Source organism: Halichoerus grypus, chromosome 8 (assembly GCF_964656455.1).
Source record: "Halichoerus grypus chromosome 8, mHalGry1.hap1.1, whole genome shotgun sequence".
NCBI classification, from domain to species: domain Eukaryota; kingdom Metazoa; phylum Chordata; class Mammalia; order Carnivora; family Phocidae; genus Halichoerus; species Halichoerus grypus.
The window spans coordinates 11,307,880-11,329,187 of NC_135719.1; the positions used below are offsets into that span (position 1 = coordinate 11,307,880).

General features: G+C 50.5%; 1 protein-coding gene and 1 long non-coding RNA gene across 3 annotated transcripts in view; one reads left to right on the forward strand and one right to left on the reverse strand.

The window, feature by feature from the left end:
- LOC144382727 (uncharacterized) overlaps positions 1 to 21,308 on the reverse strand; it is a 614,132-nt gene that overhangs the window by 182,273 nt on the left and 410,551 nt on the right. The gene's annotated exons all lie outside the window — the stretch shown is intronic.
- ST8SIA2 (ST8 alpha-N-acetyl-neuraminide alpha-2,8-sialyltransferase 2) overlaps positions 11,774 to 21,308 on the forward strand; it is a 65,320-nt gene continuing 55,785 nt past the window's right edge. Inside the window, exon 1 of the mRNA XM_078078926.1 lies at positions 11,774 to 12,063. Within this exon, the coding sequence (XP_077935052.1) occupies positions 11,966 to 12,063 (98 nt within the window). The 5' untranslated portion in view covers positions 11,774 to 11,965. The remainder of the gene's footprint in view (positions 12,064 to 21,308) is intronic.

Sequence of the window (21,308 nt, forward strand, 5' to 3'; positions counted from 1 at the left end):
TCCTCCATGCCCAAGGAAGTGGATTTTCTATTTTATGTGCCTGCCTTGGGGGAGGGGGAGACGCATGGAGAGAAAGGCTGATTCTTGGTCAGGATAACTGGGGAAGTGGAAACATTTCGTATTTTCTAACTCTCCGATTTAAACAGCTAGAAACGCACATCTACTGTAGTTGTGCCCAAATCAGGGACAGTGCAAGGTGTTGATCTATTACTGATTTTCACTGATAGTGTGATGTGTCCATCTATCATTGATCTCCATTATTGATTATCTGAAGAACTGCTCAAATTTCATCTCCTCACCAAGGCTAGAAGGGACGTTAAGAAAAGGACCGCTCTGCAGAGATAACTGGGATCATCCAACCAGTTTCTGGTGATTCATGTCCATCTCCCATTTCGTTTGTTTTGAATACTGATTTCCCGAGATAGTGTGTCTACTTCTTATCCCAGTTACATGCTTGAAACTGGCTGATGGAAACTGGCTTCTGTGGGTCTAACACAGGTCAATAAGCAAAATGCAAGATTTTTGTCCTCTGGGTGATTGTGTCCTTTCTCTGTTCGCATTCTCTCGATTTCTCTTTTGACCCTCCCTGGCCCAGCATCTACCCGACACAGGCTCAGCCCTGCAATGCCACTTCATTTTGGAGACCCTTGTCTAGCACCGTGCCACCTGGTGGCCCCTCTCTGCTGTTGCAACAGGACAAAAAAGCCAGGAAAAGACCACCACATGCGTGAGCATGAATAAACGCAGGATTGACCCATGCAAGAAATCAAATGACTGGAGAGAGAGAGAGAGAGAGAGGGAGAGGGAGAGGGAGAGAGGGAGGGGGGGAGAGAGAGAGAGAGAAATTCCTCCTTTTGTGGAATGGCCCATAAATTCCTAAGTTGTAGGAAAGCACAGGAAGGATTGATTCTGTGGAGACTATTTTACAAACATCAAAACTATACTCCTCTCCACGCCTTCTCTCAAAATACCTTTTCTATTGTATTTTGTCAGCGGACAAGGATCACTTTTGAGTGGTTAACCACTCCCTATGGAAGCCTTCTCTTTACTGGCTTCTGAAAGCGAGACTGTAAAATGGTTTTCTATTATCTAGCAAATTATGATGAATCATCAATATTATTGATACTTAAGAGTTTATCCATTCAAAGGACTGCAGCCACCTTGGAAGGGTAATTCCTGCTTCAGCGGGAGGGGACTGGCTCTCACAATGGCTAGCTGTGCGTTACAGTCCCAGATCCCCGTGGGTCGTCTGCCCCGCAAGGAAAAAAAAAAAAGAATGAAGTGGCAATTATTCCCCTTTTTTTTTTTTGACTACGCTTTGGTAATGACAACAAAAATATGTGTTTGGTGCGATTTTTAAATTTCTCCACCTTTTAAAGTGGCTGCTGCTGAGTGATTTCCACCCCATCATTATTTGTGGTCAATTCCATTCTAGAAACAGGGAAATAAAAGTTCTTTTCTTGCCAGTCTCATCTTTCCCATTGGTTTCCTCATGCCATGCGAGCCCCTAATGGATTTTGAAAGGAATGCAGCGTTGCTTTGGCTTCCTCGTTTGTGGAAGGGGCACAGCTGTGGTCTGAGCGGTGCGACCCCCATCCTGCAGGAAGGGCACTGGCCCCTCCCAAAATCTGGTGGACAGGAGGGAAGGAAGGGGAGGGGAAGATGTGTTCCCCTTTGCTGGGCCTGGAACCATAAGAGAATATTGTCTTTTGACATGAGCCTCGCTACAGAACATAAAATCTTCCTGAAATACGTGAGTCAGGAAGTGAGCAATTCAGGTGGAAAGGGAGAAGGGCAATGCTGGAAATGGGAGTGGTCCTTAGAAAAAGCCAGATGAAGTCCCTTATACCTTCCAAGTTTTTAAACTACAAAGTAAGTACTACAGGACCCATCTTAAATGGTCCAAACTGGGGATTATTCACACAGAGAACGAGAGAAAAGGAAGGACATTGTCAAGAAAGTCTTCTGAGTCCAGCCATCAGTGGTTCCTTTTTGACCTTCCCTGTGCACTCAAGAACCACACTCCACACACACAGCTGAATCAGTGGACCGGAGCCAGTGGGTCCCTCCGGTAAAATTTAGAGAGTTTGGCCGAGGATCTTATGGGCACTTAGAGAAGTATAATAACCCGCTATGGGGCCTTTCTGGATCTGAGACCCTGGCATTTTCCTTTTGGAATAAAACTGAAAGATCAAGCTTCCTAATCTCTCTTGGACATATGTTCTGCTGTATTGGGAAAATCACATAGCATTTTTCTGACTCAGTATGTGAGTAACTTAAATGGTCATTGGGGTTGCTGTTATGTGCCCAATCTACCTCTAGTGATGTCACATGGCTGGAGGCCACTGCTGCTCCCAGGGCCACTCAGGAGAATTTATTAAACTGCTTTCCGACCGAAAGAGTGACCCAGAACTTATTTGTCATCTCGATGAATTTCCAGAAACCTGCAAAATGGACTGTGTTTCCTCCCTTGGATCAAGTCTATAACTAGGGTTCTGTTACTGATCAAGGTCTTGCAAGCAAATAAATCATGGCCATTACCAATAATATGTTGATCCAAAGGCCGGTACACAGCCATAAATCTCCATAACCATTTGGAATTGTCAAAATTATCTCCCTGTTGGTAAACATTTACTCTAAGCTTTAGTTATTTTTTATTTTATTTTATTTTATTTAGAGAGGAGGAGAGAAGGAGGGGGAGGAGGGCAGAGGGAGAGGGAGAGAGACTCTTAAGCAGTCTCCACACCCAGCATGGAGCCCAACGCAGGGCTCGATCTCTCCATCCTGAGATCATGACCTGAGCTGAAATCAAGAGTCTGACACTTGACTGACTGAGCCACCCAGGCGCCCCCTAAGCTTTAGTTACATGCAGGATCCCAGGGCTCCCTGAAAAATACTTGTAACAAAAAAACATGCAACAACTGGGTCATAAAGATCATCTTTCCCCCCAAAAATGTTAACTATGATAAATGTTAGGTCGTAATAATGCCCTCTTAGAATCTGGAAGAGTTTGAGACAATTTGGATTTTACAGTTTGGATTTAAAAATAAAAAAACTCTCTGGGGAAACTTATATTATTGCTTTCTTTTTCATCTCAATAAATTTCCTCCCACCAAAAAAAGGGGGGGAGCAGATATTCCAAAATATGAAGTAGCCACATAGCTGGCTTCAAGGTGAGGATCATTCTTCTCTCAAAGAGAGCTTTGCATAGTGAGATGACCTGATGGCCCGGCCAAGGACTTTATGTGATGACTTGAAGAAAAAGGATGTCTTGATTATGACCCTCTTATTTGTCTTTTCCCCTCTGCCCCTCGTTTTAACATATCCTCAATATCGCTGCCTGCCCAAAACCATTGGCAGCAGAGTTTGAGCCATGGTGAGGTAGAGGGGAGAGTCCGTCTCTTCAGCCCCGGGAGCTGGGGGGATTGGGGCGCCATGTGGGTGTGAAGCTATTGCCCTACTGTCCCTGCACACAGCTCTCTGAGTCACCCCTTTGCTCCAGAAGCTGGGACTTGGCCGTGATGCAGAGCAATCAACAGAGAAGCCCAGGTTAGGTGATGATTGGGTGACATCAGGTAAGAAAATAGGAGAGAGACACATCTCCAGGGCTTTCTGACGCTAGTGGGCAAAGTTTTGTAAGACTGTGTATTCCTTCATCAGAAACTGCAGTATGAATATTAGGTAGCTGCTCACGAAACATCAAAGGAAGGTTGGAAATTATTTGCAAAACCAATTTTCTTTACTATGTGTGTTTCTATTGGGTTATTAAGAAAAAATATTAAACTCTGGCAGGACAAAAAATTCAGTGCAGAGCGAATAGGCACCACAAATTGTAATGACTTTTTTTCCTGATTACAGAGTAATTTATGGTCATCGTAGAAAATTTACAAAATGGGGAAAATTAAGATCAACCCAAATTTCACCATCCAGAGATAACTGCTATTTGCATTTTATATGTGTGTGTGTGTGTGTGTGTGTGTGTGTGTGTGTATCCTTTCTATTTTTGCATTATCCTAAATAAACAGAAGTCCATATGTAATGAACACTTACTTTATGCCAACATGCTCCTAAGTACTTAGTTATATGATCTTAGATCATTCTTACCAAAACTCATGAGTTAAGTGTTATTATCTTCTCCATTTAATATCGGGAAAACTGGAACTTAGATCCAAAAAAAAAAAAAGGAAAAAAGCTAAGTTCCGAACAGCAATCTGTGTGGTCTCAAAATCAGCTCAGAGCAAGAACCACTCGGAGTGTGGTCCAGGGACCAGTGTGTGAACTGGGCGTTCCTGGTCCACGCTGAGATGAGCACAGAAATTGAAGACAAGCCCTTAGAAACATTCACAGCAGTTTCACGTGTTGCGGCATCTGGGTGATCAGTGACTCCCCTCGATGAAGAGTGTGGAGGTGCTCGACGCACATGGTGAGAGGCCCATGATGTGAAATGCACACAGTTCCCATGGTAGGACACCTGTTGTTCTGCAGTTGATGAGATTTAAAAACAGAGAAAAACCCTGGTCCTGTACACAAAGAGTTTGCAAAGTTCTGCTCTAACCCGTGTTTTTAAATGCAGGTGTTGCTATAATTCAGCTGCGGGGAAGCCCATGATCAGGAGGCCGTGGCCATTGAAGAGATAATCTGTTACAGCTCCCAAGAGGAGGGCGCAGGCCATGCCACACGGGAACACACACACACACACATACACATACACAGAGGCTCCAGGGTCGGTCAGCAGGCAGGAGTGGGGAAAAAACGTGGGCAAGAAGCTTCCTGGTGGTTGTCATGGGAAGGAAGAGGCGAGTCAGGGTAAACAGGCTTAGGATTCACTCTTTGTAATTTTGGTGGGCCCTGGGGCACAGGGTGTGTCCCTCGTTGTCTTTTATGGGGCCTTGGGGTGATTAGGGCGGGGGGGGGGGGGGGGGGCGGGGATAGTGCCCCAGAGAATGACAGCCCATACAGGAGGTGGATGGGGTGTAGGTTCTGGATTGGCTTGTTTGCAGATGAAAGGCATACTCCCAGACAAATCCCTTACTCTCTCTGGGATTGACCAACCCCAGGAGAGTACTTTCCGGGGTCAGGGAAGGCCTAGATGTCAACTCATTAGAATAAAAGGATCTGCTTAGTACAGATCATGCCTCCTAGGATGCCTCCCTACAGTGGTAACAAAGAAAGAGTGTGGCAAAGTAGGGCACTAAGAAACAGGAAGCTAGGACAGTCTGAAACTCAGCTTCAGGAACAGCTCTGTGGCCACAGACTCGGGTATTTCTGGTCAGGCCACACAATCATCTTAAGGCAGGGCTAATGCGGAGAGAAAAACCCTGCGGTGGTCTTTTCTGTCCTCCATTGTGGCAGAGCCCGCCAGTTGCTCCTCACCTCTGCCCTTCCCCTTCTTCCACAATGGGCCTCTCAGGTGAGTGTGCAGAAGGCCCGAATCCCCTGCAGCCAGGTGTGGTGGCATGACAGTGTTCTGGACCAAGGGGAGTCAGCAGAAGCGCTGTGCGGTAGGTTTCGGGAACTTTCCTTTCTTTTTATCTCTTCCTCCATTCTACCCCTGGGAATCTGGAGGTGATGAGCGGTGAGCAAGGGCCTCATCAAAGGGATGGCAGACAGAAAAGCTGGAAGGACCTGAATCCTAAAGACTTCAGGGAGCTCCATGGCCAAACCAGCCCTGGCTGTCTACTGGGGGCATTTGCACATGAGAGAGAAAGAAACCTCTTTTGAAGAAGCCATTGGCATTTGGGGTTTACGTTGCTTAACCTAATCCAAATACACTCATGCAGCCAAAAACCACTGTCTCTTGATCTTCCTGCAGTTTTCCAGTCTGCTTTGTCAAACCGGACTGGGGGAACTGGGAAGAGAGGATAAACAACACAAAGACTCCGTGTGCGGTAGGGAGACGTAGAAGAGGACTCCCAAAGGGACATTTTACAAGAAACCTACTTGGGGCCCAGGGCACTCTCCTCTGGCCAGTGCACTGTGCCAAGATCCTAGCAGGTTCACATTCCACTGAATGCTGCCACGGTTCAGGAGACTCTCCCATCTGGAGCTTCCTTTAGAAATGGTGTTTCGCCAAGCATGCTCACCAATTCATTGGGACTGTGCCAACTTCCTGTTGCCGCTGGTCACCAGTATCGTGCTGGAGGCAGTTCCTGCTGATTCTGAAACAGAGCCATTATTAGAAATTAAAGCCTGCAAACTTCCAACTACATAAATGTATTAAAAACAAAGGCCATACATGCTCAGAACTCATCACTTCCAAACTTTATCTTCTAACTTTTACCATTATCCATGCCCTTGAGATTATTGCATCTATTGTATGTATGTGGTGGGCATACCATATCATGGCGGGCCAGGGCACACCCTTTCCAATGTTGCCTTCAGTGACATAATGATGGTGGCTTGAAAGTGGCCATGGTGGGAACATGTAGTCACTGGATAATGTGGGACCAGAAGAGGAATAAAGCTCCTTACTCCTTGGGAGTTTACAATCTCATTGAACTGTCATGGAAAATGACATGGGAGAGCGTAGGTACGGTAAACCTGGCACGGAGCTCAGCTCAGAGACAGGAGAGACAGAATTCTGCTCTCAGCTCTGAAACTAGCTAATGAAGTACTGTATGGTGACCGACATAACATAAAAAAAATTTTGGGGGGGGCGCCTGGGTGGCTCAGTCGTTAAGTGTCTGCCTTCGGCTCAGGTCATGATCCCAGGGTCCTGGGATCAAGCCCCGCATCGGGCTCCCTGCTCCGTGGGAAGCCTGCTTCTCCCCCTCCCACTCCCCCTGCTTGTGTTCTCTCTCGCGCTGTGTCTCTCTCTGTCAAATAAATAAATAAAATCTTTAAAAAAAAATTTTTTTTAATTAAAAAAATAAAATAAAATGAAACTAGCAATGGACCTGTGGACCATCTCTTGATCTCTGGGTCCCAGGGTTTTCCATCTGTAAAAATCCCACGGGACTCCAAGCTCCATAAGGGCAGAAACTCTCCCTAGAGTTCACCACTGCATGCCAGGCTTTTAGCATAATTCCTGACACACCATAGTTGAGTGAGTGAATGGACAGGGGTACACCCTCTCTACCAAACTGCCCAGCTCTGAGAATGCAGAGGTCCATGATCCAAACAGAGGCTACAGAAAGTGACACAAGACAAGACGGAGAGCCAGGGATGGCTGACCAGGGCCAGCTTCCTTAGATGTTCCTGGGGAGGGGGTCATGCTGGAGTTTGGGCAAAGTTGGATGAGCTGATTCAGAGATCCCAGTTGTAATTTCGCTGAAGCACTGTTGAGAAACGTGAGAGGACATTCCTTTTCATTTATCTCTGCCGCCTGGTCCTTGACTTCATGCTTTGGTTCAAAACCACCTTTAATCCTGACTGAAGAATTTGGAAAAATCCCAGCAAAAAAAATGAACCACTGCCCCCACCCCCCACTCTTCTATCACTTCCAGCTCCCTGTGGAGCTTATTCCCACGTCCCTCAAGGTCTCTTGCAGATAATCCCAGAAACATTTACAGCACTTGCCTGGGTATATTTCTTTTCTTTCTTCAGCAATATACAATTTTGCTATTTACAAAAGCTACAAATGGAATGCAAATGTGCCCGCTTATTTTCCCATATTGTTATCACTGGATTCTGATTTTGAAGGGGGAAATGTTGCATTTGTGAGAACATTCAAATTTAGTGTAAATTTCAAAAGGGAAATCTGGTTCTCTCAGTTATGGGAGGAGCAGGAATACAATAGCCTATTAGTCTATTCCAACTAAGATATTCTACGTCTTTACACACACCCCCACAGCCCCCCCACACACACACACTAAACAATTCATAGCTCCTCCTTCGGAGATGATGATAAAGAAGACTGTTACCACTCTAGTTTTTTCTTAAACATTCTAAATTGCTTTCTTTGCCAGTTCAAGGGTAGTTTGGTACTGGGTCAGAATTTTGGATAAGAAAAATTATTATTTATTATTGAGGTTTTTTTTTTTTTTAAAGATTGGATTTAAAAGACTGCTTTCTTCTGTGTGGAGAGATGAAAATGAGATTTATGATTACGATCTCACCAATGATGGAGGGTGTGCAGTGAGTGAAGATAAATTTGTTCCCTGAATCCTGACACACCAGAATGAAGGGCATTCGGTAAAAATCAAAGGTGGTGCCTATTTACAAATCCATTTAGAACTGCCCAATGGGCTGGAGAGGACCTTGGCATTCCCACAATCCCAGAAGTCACCGAGGCCCAGGGGAGGCCGGCTGCACTGAAATTCCCTTTCTGCCAACAGAGCTTATCTTGGGCAACTGAGCCCTGTCTGAGCCTCAGTTTCCTCCATTGTAAAATGAAGATGATGGTACCTGTGTAAAAGGATTGCCAAGAGAAGTCTTTATTACCCCCAAGACGTAGTTCAGATGAAAACTCTCCATATCTGGAGTGAAAGGCACAGAGAGGTTAGTTGATATGTAAATGATACATATGGTTTTTGGGTTTTCAGGACTTTCAACTCTGGGTGGGGATCCCCACTCTTGAGGTCAGCGCCTAGAAGGAGAAGCATGCCCTTAGTCAGAGTCGGAGACAAGGAAGAGCCGTCTGATTGCTGCGTGTGATTCCAAGGGACCCCTTCTGGGCTCTGCAGAGCTCCCTGCTCCTCTATCCCTCATTCATATGAATTTCCCAGAACCCTATCAGTTGCCTGAATAGCTAATCTACTCCATTAATTTGAGTTAAAATGTTAGTGGGTGGTAATGACTTTTAATTTGCTGCCACTCCCATATAACTCTTGTGTTTTAACCCAAATATTCAATAACTTAACCTAAAGAAGTGATTACTGTGAGTTCTCCCAGTTTCTTAGAAAGACCAATGCAGGAAAAGGGACTTGTTTAAACAGACGGGTCAGGACAGCCGAGCCAAGTGTGTGCCCGTGTGGCAGTTTATACCACATGAGCAGACACGACACTTGATGCCAATCCACTCATCTTCCCTCTTTCCAGACCCTCTTTCCAGACTCAGTTTTCAGAGACAGCCTCGAGGCAGTGAGTATGTACAGACCACCATAAAAGGAGCTGGCCCACGTCGATTCAGATGCAAGTGCTGCTTCCAGACAGCATTCTGTGGTCAACTATGACCAGGATGCCTACCACTCTCCAAGTAAAACCCCGTCTCAGTGACTCAGTGCAAGGATAGGCTCAACATTACAAAGCTAGCTCTTTCCCAGCAGGTGTACTTGATGGATGTTGCTCTGTGGCTCTCGTTACAAGGATTTCTCTAGAAGGGATGGAAGTGTTCAACAGTTTCCACGTTTCCTGTCCACTCATGATGACTCTTCTCAAGTGAGTCCAAAGAAGGGAGGCCCTGAGCCTGGGATGACAACTGGGTCACCTAATAGGAGATGGGTACACTCTGTTGTAACAGTTGCGATTTGGGTGAATTTAGGATCACAGCAATCTCTCCATGATGTTCAGCATAGTAAGAGTGTAGTTGGTTGAGAAGCAGAGAGCAGAGAAGAGGGAGGCCAGCCAGTTTCTTCTTGCTCTCTTGTGTGGTCTTATTAATCAATTATAAGCTATGCAGGAGATCATAGCTGTGCTGTAGCTTGCTCACATCCCACACCATAATTACAGCTGTCTTCCTCCTAAAGCATGAGCCACTAGAGGGCAGGAAATGCCTCTCTCTTTCTTTCCCTCTCTTCCTCTCCCTCTCTCCCTCTCTCCCTCTCTCCTCTCTTTGTAGCTCTAGCCCCAAGCACAGAGTGTCTAGCACAGGGTAAGTGCTCAATAAACATTGCTGAGTAATGAAGTCAACAAATGAGTGATTGAAATATGGAGCAGCATAACAGGTGCACCCTGTTTTTACCTCTCCCTGTTCAGATACCACAACCATTCATCTCAGAAAAACAAGACAAAACAACAACAAATACAATTCTACAACTCCTTAACCACCCATCAAGCAAGACAAGGGAAAGATCAAGGCACTCAGAAAAATTGGAGACATGATGGTTAAACCACGTGGCCAGCCACACTGATGGTAAACCCTCTTTTGATGACTGTTACCACCTCTAATGGACCGGGAGACTGACATCCAACATTGTACTCAATATCACAAAATCTCACTCCAAGAAAAATAGGTGGTATTCCAGAGGAGCTCACTGTAGGAGTGGAGGTACACAGATTTTGCAAGGGGCTAGGAAAGAAATAAAGTGCGGTCATGGGGATCAGTGCACCCCTCCTCTGGGGAAAAGACATCTGTTCCCCACACCTAGAGCTTTCCCCCTTTTTCTGGGCTGCTTCCCTCTTCTGCTCTCCAGGCAGGGTGATGGGAACTACTCTTGCAGGGGAGAACTTATCTTGGCTTCCAGGGTCAACAAGAGCTGTCCAGCAGCCCCCTAACTTGGAAGACTTCCTCCTGTCCCTCCTTCCTACACACAAAGAGGCAGAAGGACTCTGGGCACAGGCAGCCCTCTTACCCCACCCCCCCCCCCAAGGGCCTCTGAAGGGACTTAGCCACTGAAATCCCCTCCCCAAACCCCTGTGAGAACTGGTTCTGTGTGGGTGGTCCTGGGGGAAACAGCCAATCTGCACCTCTCCCCTTCATTCCTGAGTCCTTTCCAGGCAATTAGGATATTCCATATGGCTTCTTGAACAGGACCCTTTTCCCCAAACTCAGACCTCAAGGACCCTTTCATAAACCAGATGATCACTTCTGGGAAGTTACATTTCCTGATTTGAGGATTGTTACAATTAGTGCAAGAAAAAAAAAATAGGTAATTATCTAGTTCCAGTAAAACTTAATGGGGCCCTTCCCAGGCTAATGGTTGGTGCAAAATGTCATTTGAGTTAAATTGTCTAAGGCTGGGGAAGCGAAAAATATTAGGCTTGGGGGGCATTACCCCTTGTGGGAGCCATATTTTCTAGCAGGCCTTTAGATCAAGATAGGAACCCCGGGGCGGAAGGGGGGGGCGCTACTGATTTTGCAAGGAGAGGGCAAGAGCTGGGGAGGCAAGCCCACCCCAGAGTCAGAAGGGCCAGGGCTGAGGCAGGGCAGGGCGGATGCTGAGTCTGCCATTGTGGGTACAGCAGCCACTCCAGAGTTCTAGCCAAGACTGCGTGACCTCAGGCAACTCGGGGAGCCTCTCCGGATCCAGTCTCGGTTCTGTCAATGGTGACCAAGATGACCGCCCAGAGGGGGTGGTTTTTAGGGGGCTGAGCACCTCGCCCACAGATTGCAATCAGCATCTCCGCTGAAGTTGGCCTATCTTGGATATCTCTTCTCTCCTCCCCTTCCCCCACCACCCCTCCTAATTCGTCAACTGCCGAAACATCTGCCTGGTTGAAACCGCCTCCTCGCCGAGCGCCGGGGGCTGTCCCCAGGTGTAGGTCTTTGTGTCGCCAAAACTTTGCGAGAAAGCGAGGGCGCTGGACAAAGAGGAGAGCGGGAGGGCGTTTGCCAGCCGGCTGGGGACGCCGGGCGGTGCGCACTCTTCCCTGGGTTCAGCTCGCTACCCGGACGCCCGCGGTGCCCCGAGCCCAGTCTCCCTGGGCGGGGAGTGGCGGGTTCTGGCCACATCCTAGCGCCCTCGGGAGCTGAAAGAAGCCAGGCGGGAGGAGCAAAGGCGGATGGCTGGACCTAGGAGTTGACTAGGGTGGGAGGAGGCGAGCAGAGGCGCGGAGCAAAGCTGTCAAACTGCACTCTGAGCCCCGCGCGGGGCGGAGGAGGCAGGGGAGGGGAAAGGGAGGGGAGGAGGAGGGAGGGGAGAGGAGGGGCGGGCGGGAGCTGAGAGGGAGCGAGCGGGCTCGCCGCGCCTGAGCAACCCCTGTCTGCCGCTGTCGCCGCCGCCGCCGCTGGCCCGCACTCGCCCGGAGCGCAGGGTGTCTGCCCCGCTGCGCGCCGCGCGCGGAGGCTCCCGGCGCCTGCCGCTGCGCCCTCCAGCCCCCGCTCCTCGCGCCGGCCCGCGCGGCTCCCGGCGGGCGCGAACCCACCATGCAGCTGCAGTTCCGGAGCTGGATGCTGGCTGCGCTCACGCTGCTCGTGGTCTTCCTCATCTTCGCAGACATCTCGGAGATCGAAGAAGAAATCGGGTAAATAGCTGCGCCCAGGCCCGTGCAGAGCCCTGGCGGGATCTCTCCCACCCCGGTACTCCGCCCCCCACACCCGCTTTGTGTGCGCCGCGCCCCCCTATCGCTCAGCTGGAGAAGTGGGGGAAGGTTTTGGCCCGGGGAGGCGGTGCCGGGGGACCGGGACGGTTTGGGGAGCGGAGCATGGGGGCGCGGCTGCCGTGGGGTGTCCCCGAGCCGGGAGCACGGGCAGCCTCCAGCTGGCCCGCGTCAGGGAGCAGACTCGCCTACCCTACCCCCCCTTCCCTAGCGTGTCCGCGAGCGATGTCGCCGGGGTCCAGGGAGGGCGCCGGGGAGTGTCTGGGGTGGGCGGAGGGGCCGAGAGTGGAGGAGGCAGGAGTTTCTTTGTCTCCAGCTCGGCCGCTTTCTCGCCTTGGCAAAGTGGGCAGGGGGCGCGCGGGGATCTCTGCGCTGGGGGAGGGGATCCCCGGGTTGGAGCGGAGGGCGGGGTCTCTGCACTGGCTCGCGGTAAGGGGAGTGTCCCCAGTACCTACGGACTGGCACACGATCCTCCCGCCGGCCCGGGAGCCCGGCGTTAGGGCGCCGGCTGGTACCGCTCGCGGCGGAGCGCGCAGGGCTGGGCTGAGCCTCTCTCCCTCGCCTGGCTTTGGACGCTCAGCTAACCCCACGGCGCCCCCTGCGCCCCCGGCTTCCCGTGCGCTCTCACTGCGGAGACGGAGACCTTTCGGGAAAGTCTGTACCGCCGCCGGGTGGTCTTCGGGACCCCCAGGCGCGCTGTCTCGCCCGGGCTTCTCTCCCGATCTCTCCAGAGGTGGGGCGGGACCGCGAGCCCCTGCCCTGGCGCGGGACTTCCAGGAGTGCGCACTTGCGGCGCGGGACGCACCCGCCGTCGGTCCTGGAGGCTGGGACTCGTGCCCCGCCCGGCAGCCTCCAGCACGCTCGGCCGGGTCTCTCTGCTTCGGCGCCACAAAGAGCGTCCAATCCGCGGCGGGCAGGTGGGGAGGCAGCTAGGGTTCTGAGGGGCCCTGAGGAGAGCTTCCTGGCCCAGGGCAGGGAAAAGGTGAGGTCGCCGAGTGGGCAGAAGGTCCCCTCCTCCTTGGGGCTAGAGCCGAGCCTGGCGCCCTACTTGAGTCCCGCGCCGCGTGCGCCCCCTCCTTTGTCCCATTTGTTTCATTCATTATCAGCTCGAGTTGGAGAGCCCGCTACGCTGACAGGTCCCTCAAAGGGAAATGCCAGGATCCCGAGGCCCTAAGGACCCAAACCTGGGGCAGGCGCCAACTTCCTGCTTTCTCCTTTTCTCCCTGCGCCTTCCCATCTCAGAAACCCAGGAATTCCTTCTGTGAACCTCACCACACTTCAAGAACCCCTCCCGGTCTGCCTCCTCCTCTTCCTCATCCTCGGTTTCCCCAAAGCTCCGAAAACTTTCACAAATACGGTTCAGTTAATACGTGACGTGCTCCCATGCGGAAATAGAGAAATCCGTTACTTTCCATAGCTGTTCGCCTCAAAAACCAGGGTCGGTGAGGAAATCAGGAAAGCCAAGTCGTGGGTGATGGATGACCCGGTGGGGAAGGCCTTCCTCTTGGTTCTCCCTCTCTTCTCCCAGCTGTGGGCTCTGCTTGGCCCAGACTACTTGCTGACCTTGACAGGTGAGAGGGAGGGACCAGCAGCTGCCCATTGTTCTGCTATAGAAACATAAGAAGTGTGGAGCTCATTCAGGGATCCCTGGCTTACCCATTCACTGAACTTTTACTGAATAGCTTCTACATGCCAGGGACTTTTAATTTTTAAAATGCAATCAGGAAATCATTTTGCACACAATGCTGCACTTTCCTGCCAAATGCTTTACAGAGCCCCACCCCCAATCCACATCAGGTTATTCGAACAGGGTATCCAGGGATAAGCTCCTAGGCCAGAGCTAAGAAGGGCATTTACCTATATATTTAAAACCCAGAGCTCCTCTGCTATGGGTGTGCCCTGGGACCTGTTTCATTAGGGAGGGGAGTGTCTGTTTGGGCTGACCCTGGGAAAATTGTCAGATGGGTCAAATGTGTAATCTTCTGTGGCATTATCCCTCCTTCTTGGTGTCCCTGTCCTCAGGCTGACCCCTGACTAGACCAGTTTTGACCCAGGCTTGAGACATCTCCCCCAATCAATCCCTCCCCAAGTCCCACCCCCAATCTGTCCCACACATGTTTAAGTGGAGTGGAGGCATATCTGGGATTTGCCAGGGCTGGAGGAAGAAGGACATCGGGCAGAGGACCAGAATCCCAACAGGTCTGATGTCTGCTTAGAAGCCAGGTTCCAAGCTCAGTCACTTTAATCCTTGGAACTACCCCAACTTTGAGTGGCCAGCCAGGGCTCAGTGGGTGAAGGGCCCTGGCACAGTGGCCAGTGAGGGGTGCCAGGAGTGGGGCTCTGTCTTTCTCATCTTATTCCTTCCTGGGAGACCTGGATGCATATTCAAGACCATGGTGCCTCTGAACCAGCCGTGCCCACCCTTCCCCAACTTGATCTCGACCTGCACCAGGGACGATTGCAAATTACCTGCCAGTGTCAGTCCCTGGAAGAAAACGTTGGTTCTATAAACGGATGGCTGTTTCTGGAAGGGGGGACCCTATGGTGTTGTTAGGAAGGGAGGAAGGAAGATGTCTCTTTCTGGAGTAAGTGTTCAAGGATTAAGGAATGAGACGTGAATGAGGAAAGAGAATTGCACACGCATTGTCTGGTGGAACAAAAGTGAAATACACTTTGCTTAAGCTCTTGATCCCCTTTCTTCTAAAATGAAGCTTTTGGTATGGTAGTCTCAGAGGTCCTGTCCTGCCCAAGGGATCATACAATGGGTTGCGAGGGGCAGGTTTTTCTTCCTGAAGCTTTTTCTGAGAGACTCGTTTCTTTTCCTCAGTGATGATTTTCAACTTCTAACTTGCTTGCTTGTGGAAACGCCTCCCTGGGGCTGAAAGGGAAAAGGAAATGTAGAAAGATGAGTTCTCTGCAAAGCACTCAAACAAAGAGCGAATTCAAATTCTGTATCAGACATTGGGTGGGGCTTTGATAAAACAGCCCCCATCAATTCATGCAGTGCCCCAATTTTTAGACCAAGTTATAAGCTAAAATGTTTTTTCTGATTGTCCCCTGAGCTTTAGTCTTGAGGGTAACTTACAAAGAGAGGGGAGTGAGGCCTGACTCTCTTATCCACCGAGGTGTCCCCAGAACCCGGCGCACAGAGGCATTCAATAAACTTCTATTGCACTGGCCCAGTGATGGGCACATATGGTATCTTTGGGCAAAGCAGACACCCACGCAGCCTTAGGATGGGAAGGAAGTGTGAGGTTCCTCCTAGGAAGCCTCCTCTTTTTTTACAGTTAGTATAAATGTGACCCTGTGAAGCAATATCGCCTATCCAATATCACACCCTGACCTGGTAAAGAGGGGACAAGCCTGCACAGGTCTCCTTATTTGCAACCCAATGCCCTCATCCCCAAATGAGCTCCTGGAACATAGTCTCTGGTTTAAAAGAAGGTAACTAGTAATAATAGTAATAATAATGATAATGATGAAGATGCAGGTGATGATGGTCATTAGCATTTATTGATTTATTGAGTGCTGGCTATGAGCCAGGAGCCATTCCAAGCACTTCATTGATATTAACACATCTTTTCGTCATGGCAACCCAATAGTCACCTCCCCGGGGCAACAAGAGCTCCTACTGGTCGAGCTCCGTGTGCCAGACACTGGGCTAATGGCTTTAAAGTAGTACTTTGCTCAATCCTCTTGAACCTCTTTAAGCTAGGTACTGTGGCTATCTCCGGGTTGTCAGTGAGGAAACTGAGGCTCAGAGAGGTTTGGTGATCAAGCAAGGGACCCTAGTTCTGTGAGAAGCCAAAGACCGCCTTGCTAGACTGCCCTGTCCTCTGGGTTCTTTCGCCCTGCAATAATACTACGGAATGGGTCTCAGAACTTAACTCATTTCCCAGGGATGTTGCCCAGGCCCAGAGTTTTCCTAAGAGTGTGGTCTGGCCTCAGCAGCTTGCAAAGAGGGAAGGAGAGTGAAGGAGACTGTGGGAAGGACGGAGGGCTCGTGTGTGTCCCTGAAATGCCCCTTTGGTCCCGTCAAGTTCAGTGTGATGCTAGAGGACAGTTTTTGGCACTATTTGGCCCCTGGCTTGCCAGACAAGCTCACGTGCCACAGGCAGGAGCATCCTAGACTAACAGGTGGGGCCTGGGGCTGAAGCTTCCGGAGACAAGACTCCCATCCATTTGCAAATCTGATTCGGATGTCAATTGAAAGAGAATTCTGGCATCTACACACCATATGATTGGGCACCTGGGGGCCTGGAGCAGGTGTGATTGTAGAGATATTTCGCAACAGGTCCCTGTGAACACTGGCTTATTGGCACGGACGTCTGACTGGTCAGGACAGATGCCATCCAGGCACCCTGGCCAGGGGTCCCTGTGCACCCCAGGCAGACATCAGGCCACGACTAGGGAGAGTTAAGACGGGGGGCAGGGCTAGCTCTGGTCCTTGGCTGTGACCAGGTCTGTGAGCAGGCAGCCGCTGTGGCCATCAGCCAGGAGTGAGGTGAGGTGCACCTTTTGGTGGCGGGTCAGTGCAGGCTGATGTGAAAGAAAATGAGCTCCTCTTTGAGCACTTGAAGTGCAGGCACCTTGTAAGGAGAATACATATTTGCTCAAGACGATGCAATCTTTTTTTTTGGAAAAAGCTCATTCTTCTTCCCAATCCTGATGTACTTCCCTCTCGTATAAACATGACTGGAGGATAAAATAGGAGAGAGAAAACTCTGGTTTTTAACTCACTTGCTCCAAGTCCTGTTGCCAACTGTTCCTAGCATCAAATTTAAATTGTAAATAGATATCCATCTTAGAAACCGATTCACCACTCAAGGCCTCTTTCCCCTTATAAAGCAGGGTTGCTAGGTTTTAAAATTGTTTAGGTTTTACAAATTGGGGATATTGTAAATTGCAAATTATAAATACTTCTCAGAGAGAGTGGAATTCTAGAAAGGCTCCCATGCTTTGAGCGTGGTGTACAAGGTAATACATAATCTGGCCCCAGCCTCCTGTTTCAACCTCCTTGGGCTCCAGCCATTCTGTTTTGCTCACAGTTTCCTGGAATGAGCCATGACTCCATGCCTCCATGCTTTTGAACGCATTCTTCCTCCTTTTGGGAAAAATCTCTTTGCACACCATTTCCCTCCTGACTCCCACCCCACGCTATCCTACCTTCCCCTGACTCCACCTTCAAGGCTAAGGTTGGTAGCAGTTCCTTTGTAAAGCATTCCCAGGGCCCAGACCCTCCCTGGACAGTCTGGGGTGGCCATCCCTCCTGTGGATTACCCTTAGCACACTGTCATGCCAGTATCTACACCAATGGAGATGGCCTCAACAATTCTATTTTATTTCTCTCTGCCCCCGGCCCCTGGTGATAAGCATATGGTTTAATGCATGAAACGCATAATATAGTTTTCGGGCCTAGGATGTGGCCAAAATAAGTTTTCAGTCTTCTCCCAAAGGTCTATACTATTCTTTTTTTTTTTAAGATTTTATTTATTTATTTGACAGAGAGAGAGCACGCACAAGCACAAGCAGGGGGAGAGGCAGGCAGAGGGAGAGGGAGAAGCAAGCTCCTCGGGGAGCAGAGAGCCCGACGCAGAGCTCGATCCCAGGACCCCGGGATCATGACCTGAGCCAAAGGCAGACGCTTCACTGACTGAGCCACCCAGGTGCCCCTATACTATTCTAATAACAAGTAAACACCCTCTACTTACTTGGAAGGTCCTGCTTTTCCCACCTTATGTATCCGCCCAGTTAAGGGCGTTGTTCATCATCTTAGAAGGTCGGAGGTGGACCAGTGGAAAAGCCCTTTCTAGTTTGTAAAAGTAGAGGGCCCGGTGGTTAGGTTTCCAGCTGCCAGTTCAGATAAAAACCAAAGCTGTCGAGACCCACCTCCACGCCTCTGTTCAGCCCTTGACTCTCCAGAGAGCAGGCTTAACTTAGAGCCAACTCTTTCCTTCCAAGGGCTGGTCCCCAGAAGGGATGCCGGAAGTTGTGTGTTTGAAACATTGAGAGAGTATGAAATGTGAGGTCAGGTCAGTGTGTGGGATCTCCAAGACTTTTCTTATTAAACATTTTTAAGTGGTGCTTTGATTTGCAAACACTGATCAAACCAGGGAACCGTGATGGATGGGTCAACACTGTGGCAGCTGCGTGGACCCTAGAGAAGCTCCAGAACCTCCTATCTCTTAGCTCTCTCAAGCAAAAGCGAGTTCTGGAGACAAGATGGAACGATACAGGGAAAGGACTGTGGGAGGTGCAGAAACATAAAGGATGCCATGGGGGAGGGGTGCAGGAGGAGGGGGGTGCGCATCAGGTGGCTGTCTCCTGCGGGGGGGCGGGGGGTGGGGTCGGTCCATTTCTCCAAGAGAAGCCCCGGGGTGAGAGACACTTGGGTCCCATCTGCGTCCAGGAAAACCATCTCCTGTGTCTGAACGACTGCCGGTCTGGGGCTTGTCCTTAAGTGTTGAGATTAGTCACTCTCCTGGGTGGCAGCTGGGCTGGTTTTAAATTCTCCCCAGTCGCCTGCAATCAGTCACTCGGCTAGGAAGCCGCCCGGTGTCCTGACGGGACCTGTTTGTCCCAGCATTTTCTCAGCTTCAGCTGTCACAGACTTCACAGTGGCAAAGGGAACTGCTCCATCCGGGGAGATGGATGCAAGCCATGTATCCGTGTTATATGCCAGGAGCGGCTCCTCCTGACACTTGTCCACTTGGAATCCTGATTCGCTGCTCTTGGAGATCCAGCGTCCCGCCTTCCGATGTGTGTGTGTGGGGGGGGGGGGTGGGTGTGTGTGTGGGTGGGTGTGTGTTCCTAAATTGCTCTGCAAGAAGGAGGCTCTCGCTTTGTCGGAGAGTTTCCCCAGCACCTTTTTGTTCTTACTGGGGGAATACAGAGGCCCTCAGCCCTGCCTCCCAGCCCCTTTTCCATGCTCAAGGCGACAATTTTTCCTCCTCCTCTGGCCTCTTAGTCAGCGGCGGGGGAATCGAAATGACCCTGAGGTCAGCGGTCCCCAAGGCTGATCTGCAGAAGACCGGGGATCCAAAAGGGAGAAGAAAAGAAAGAAGAAAAAGAAAAAGCACAACGTGTCCATGACAATTATGTTTGTTTCAGGTTGCTAACCACCAATCCTGAGAATGACTCTTCTTTGTTCTAAGATGATGTTCTTCTTTCCTTTGGGGTGTAAAGGTGTCCTCTCTTTCCTGAGAGAGGGCGATGGTCTTCCGTGGCCGAGGAGGTTGGTGACCCTGTGACTCCCCGACCCCAATTTTGGGGAAATGTTACCGATCCCTGAAATCTAACAGTCTGGGGCCCGAGTGTGCCTTGAAGGGTAAACGGAGGGGATGGCTTCTGGAAGCACAGCTTCACTCCTCACACATCTTTTCCTCTCGGAGGTGGACGCCGCAGAGAATAACGCATCACTCTGGGGTGTCTGCTCTGCGCTGAATGACACTTGAAGCCCATTAGCCTTCTTCACAGCCTGTCCTCTCAGCAATCCTGTGAGGGCTGTGCTACTCTTACCTCCATTTCACAGATGAGGAAACTGAGGCACGGAGCAGTTAAGGAATGGGACCAAAGTCACACAGCTAGTAAGCTGCAGAGCTAGTATTTGAACCCAGGCTGCGGGAAGCAAGGAGAACTACCCAGAAATGATGTACTAAATGGCATCTGGTGGCACATCCGGGAAATCTGCACACGCCTCCTTCCAGAGGCTAAAGCTGGGAAACATGAAGGTCTGTGGGGAGCAGCGGTACTGAGAGAGAGCTCCAGGGCAGTGGAAGGAAGCTGGCTGGGAGGGGACAGGCTGGTGCAGGGAGGTGGCATGTGCCCAGGGAGCCCCGTTTTCCAGGGACTGACACGTGTGCACCGTTCCACTCCCTTAAACCCCACAACCACCCCGTTTGCCCATTTGCAGATGAGGAAGGGGAGGCCCGGAGAGGTTCCAGGATTTGCTAAGGTCACACAGGTGGGAAACTGAGGCACTGGAATCCCAGGCAGGCTTGCCTGACGCCACAGCCCGTGCAGGCCTTAGCTACTTTCGGGTACTGGAATTACGGGGCTGCTGCCCTATTCCAACAGCTCCCTCTGTCCCACACAGAGAGTTTGTAAAGGGAAGCTGGGGACATCTGAGACATCAGGAAAGGCTCATGGCAGGTCAGAGGAGCCCCCCAGACGCAGTGCTGGCTGCTGCCGTCGGGCACCACATTTCAGCGGATGCTGAGGAAGGGGCAGCCACACTTGCACTCTGCCCAGGGAGGTGTGGGCGTGTGTTGTTAGCTCCCCAGCTCCGATTTCCAGAACAAGAACATTAGCTGCGCTCGGAGGAGCGATATCCAGGATTAATTCACACCTTCTTTCTCGGTAAATGCCAGCGTGGCTTAAATAATGAAGGGAGGAGGCATAAGATCTCCGGAGAAAATGAGTTGGTAAATTGATAGGGTTGGTGACTTTCAGTTGCTATTCTCCTGTAAGAAGCAAAGCCTCTCCGGGGCGCCTGGGTGGCTCAGTTGGTTAAGCGTCTGCCTTCGGCTCAGGTTGTGATCTCAGGGTCCTGGGATGGAGCCCCTCGTCGGGCTCCCGGCTCAGCGGGGAGCCTGCTTCTCCCTCCCCCTCTGCTGCTCCCCCTGCTCGTGCATTCCCTCATGCTCTCTGTCAAGTAGATAAATAAAAGCTTAAAAAAGAAGAAGAAGAAGAAGCAAAGCCTCTCTGACTGTACCTCCATGGTTCCCAAAACTTGGGATTTGACCCTCAGAGGACTCTGTATGATGTCTGACTGTACCCGGATCAATAGGTTGAGTTCCGAGGAGAAGCAAAGAGAAGGGCAAGACAGAAATCCCCAGGGCTGTATCCATCCTGGCCTGCTCAGGATGCCTCTTAGGCCGTGGAACGCAAGCACAGCGTGCTGGCAAATGGCCTCGCTCAGATCCGCGGCGGTCCAGCCTTGGGCGTGGAACCAGCCAAGACTCTGAAGCCCCTTCCCCGGCCTGCCTGGTGCTCCCCACTAAAGCTCTAACCTCCAGCAGTGTCAGAATAACTCGCTTAGGTCTTCACTGTAAATTTCTCCCAGCTGCCGATGTGAGGATAACTACGGGAAGATTGAGGCTCTCATCTCTGGAGAAACACTACCTGTGTGACCTCAGGCAGGTGACCTCACCTCTCAGAGCCCCAGCTTC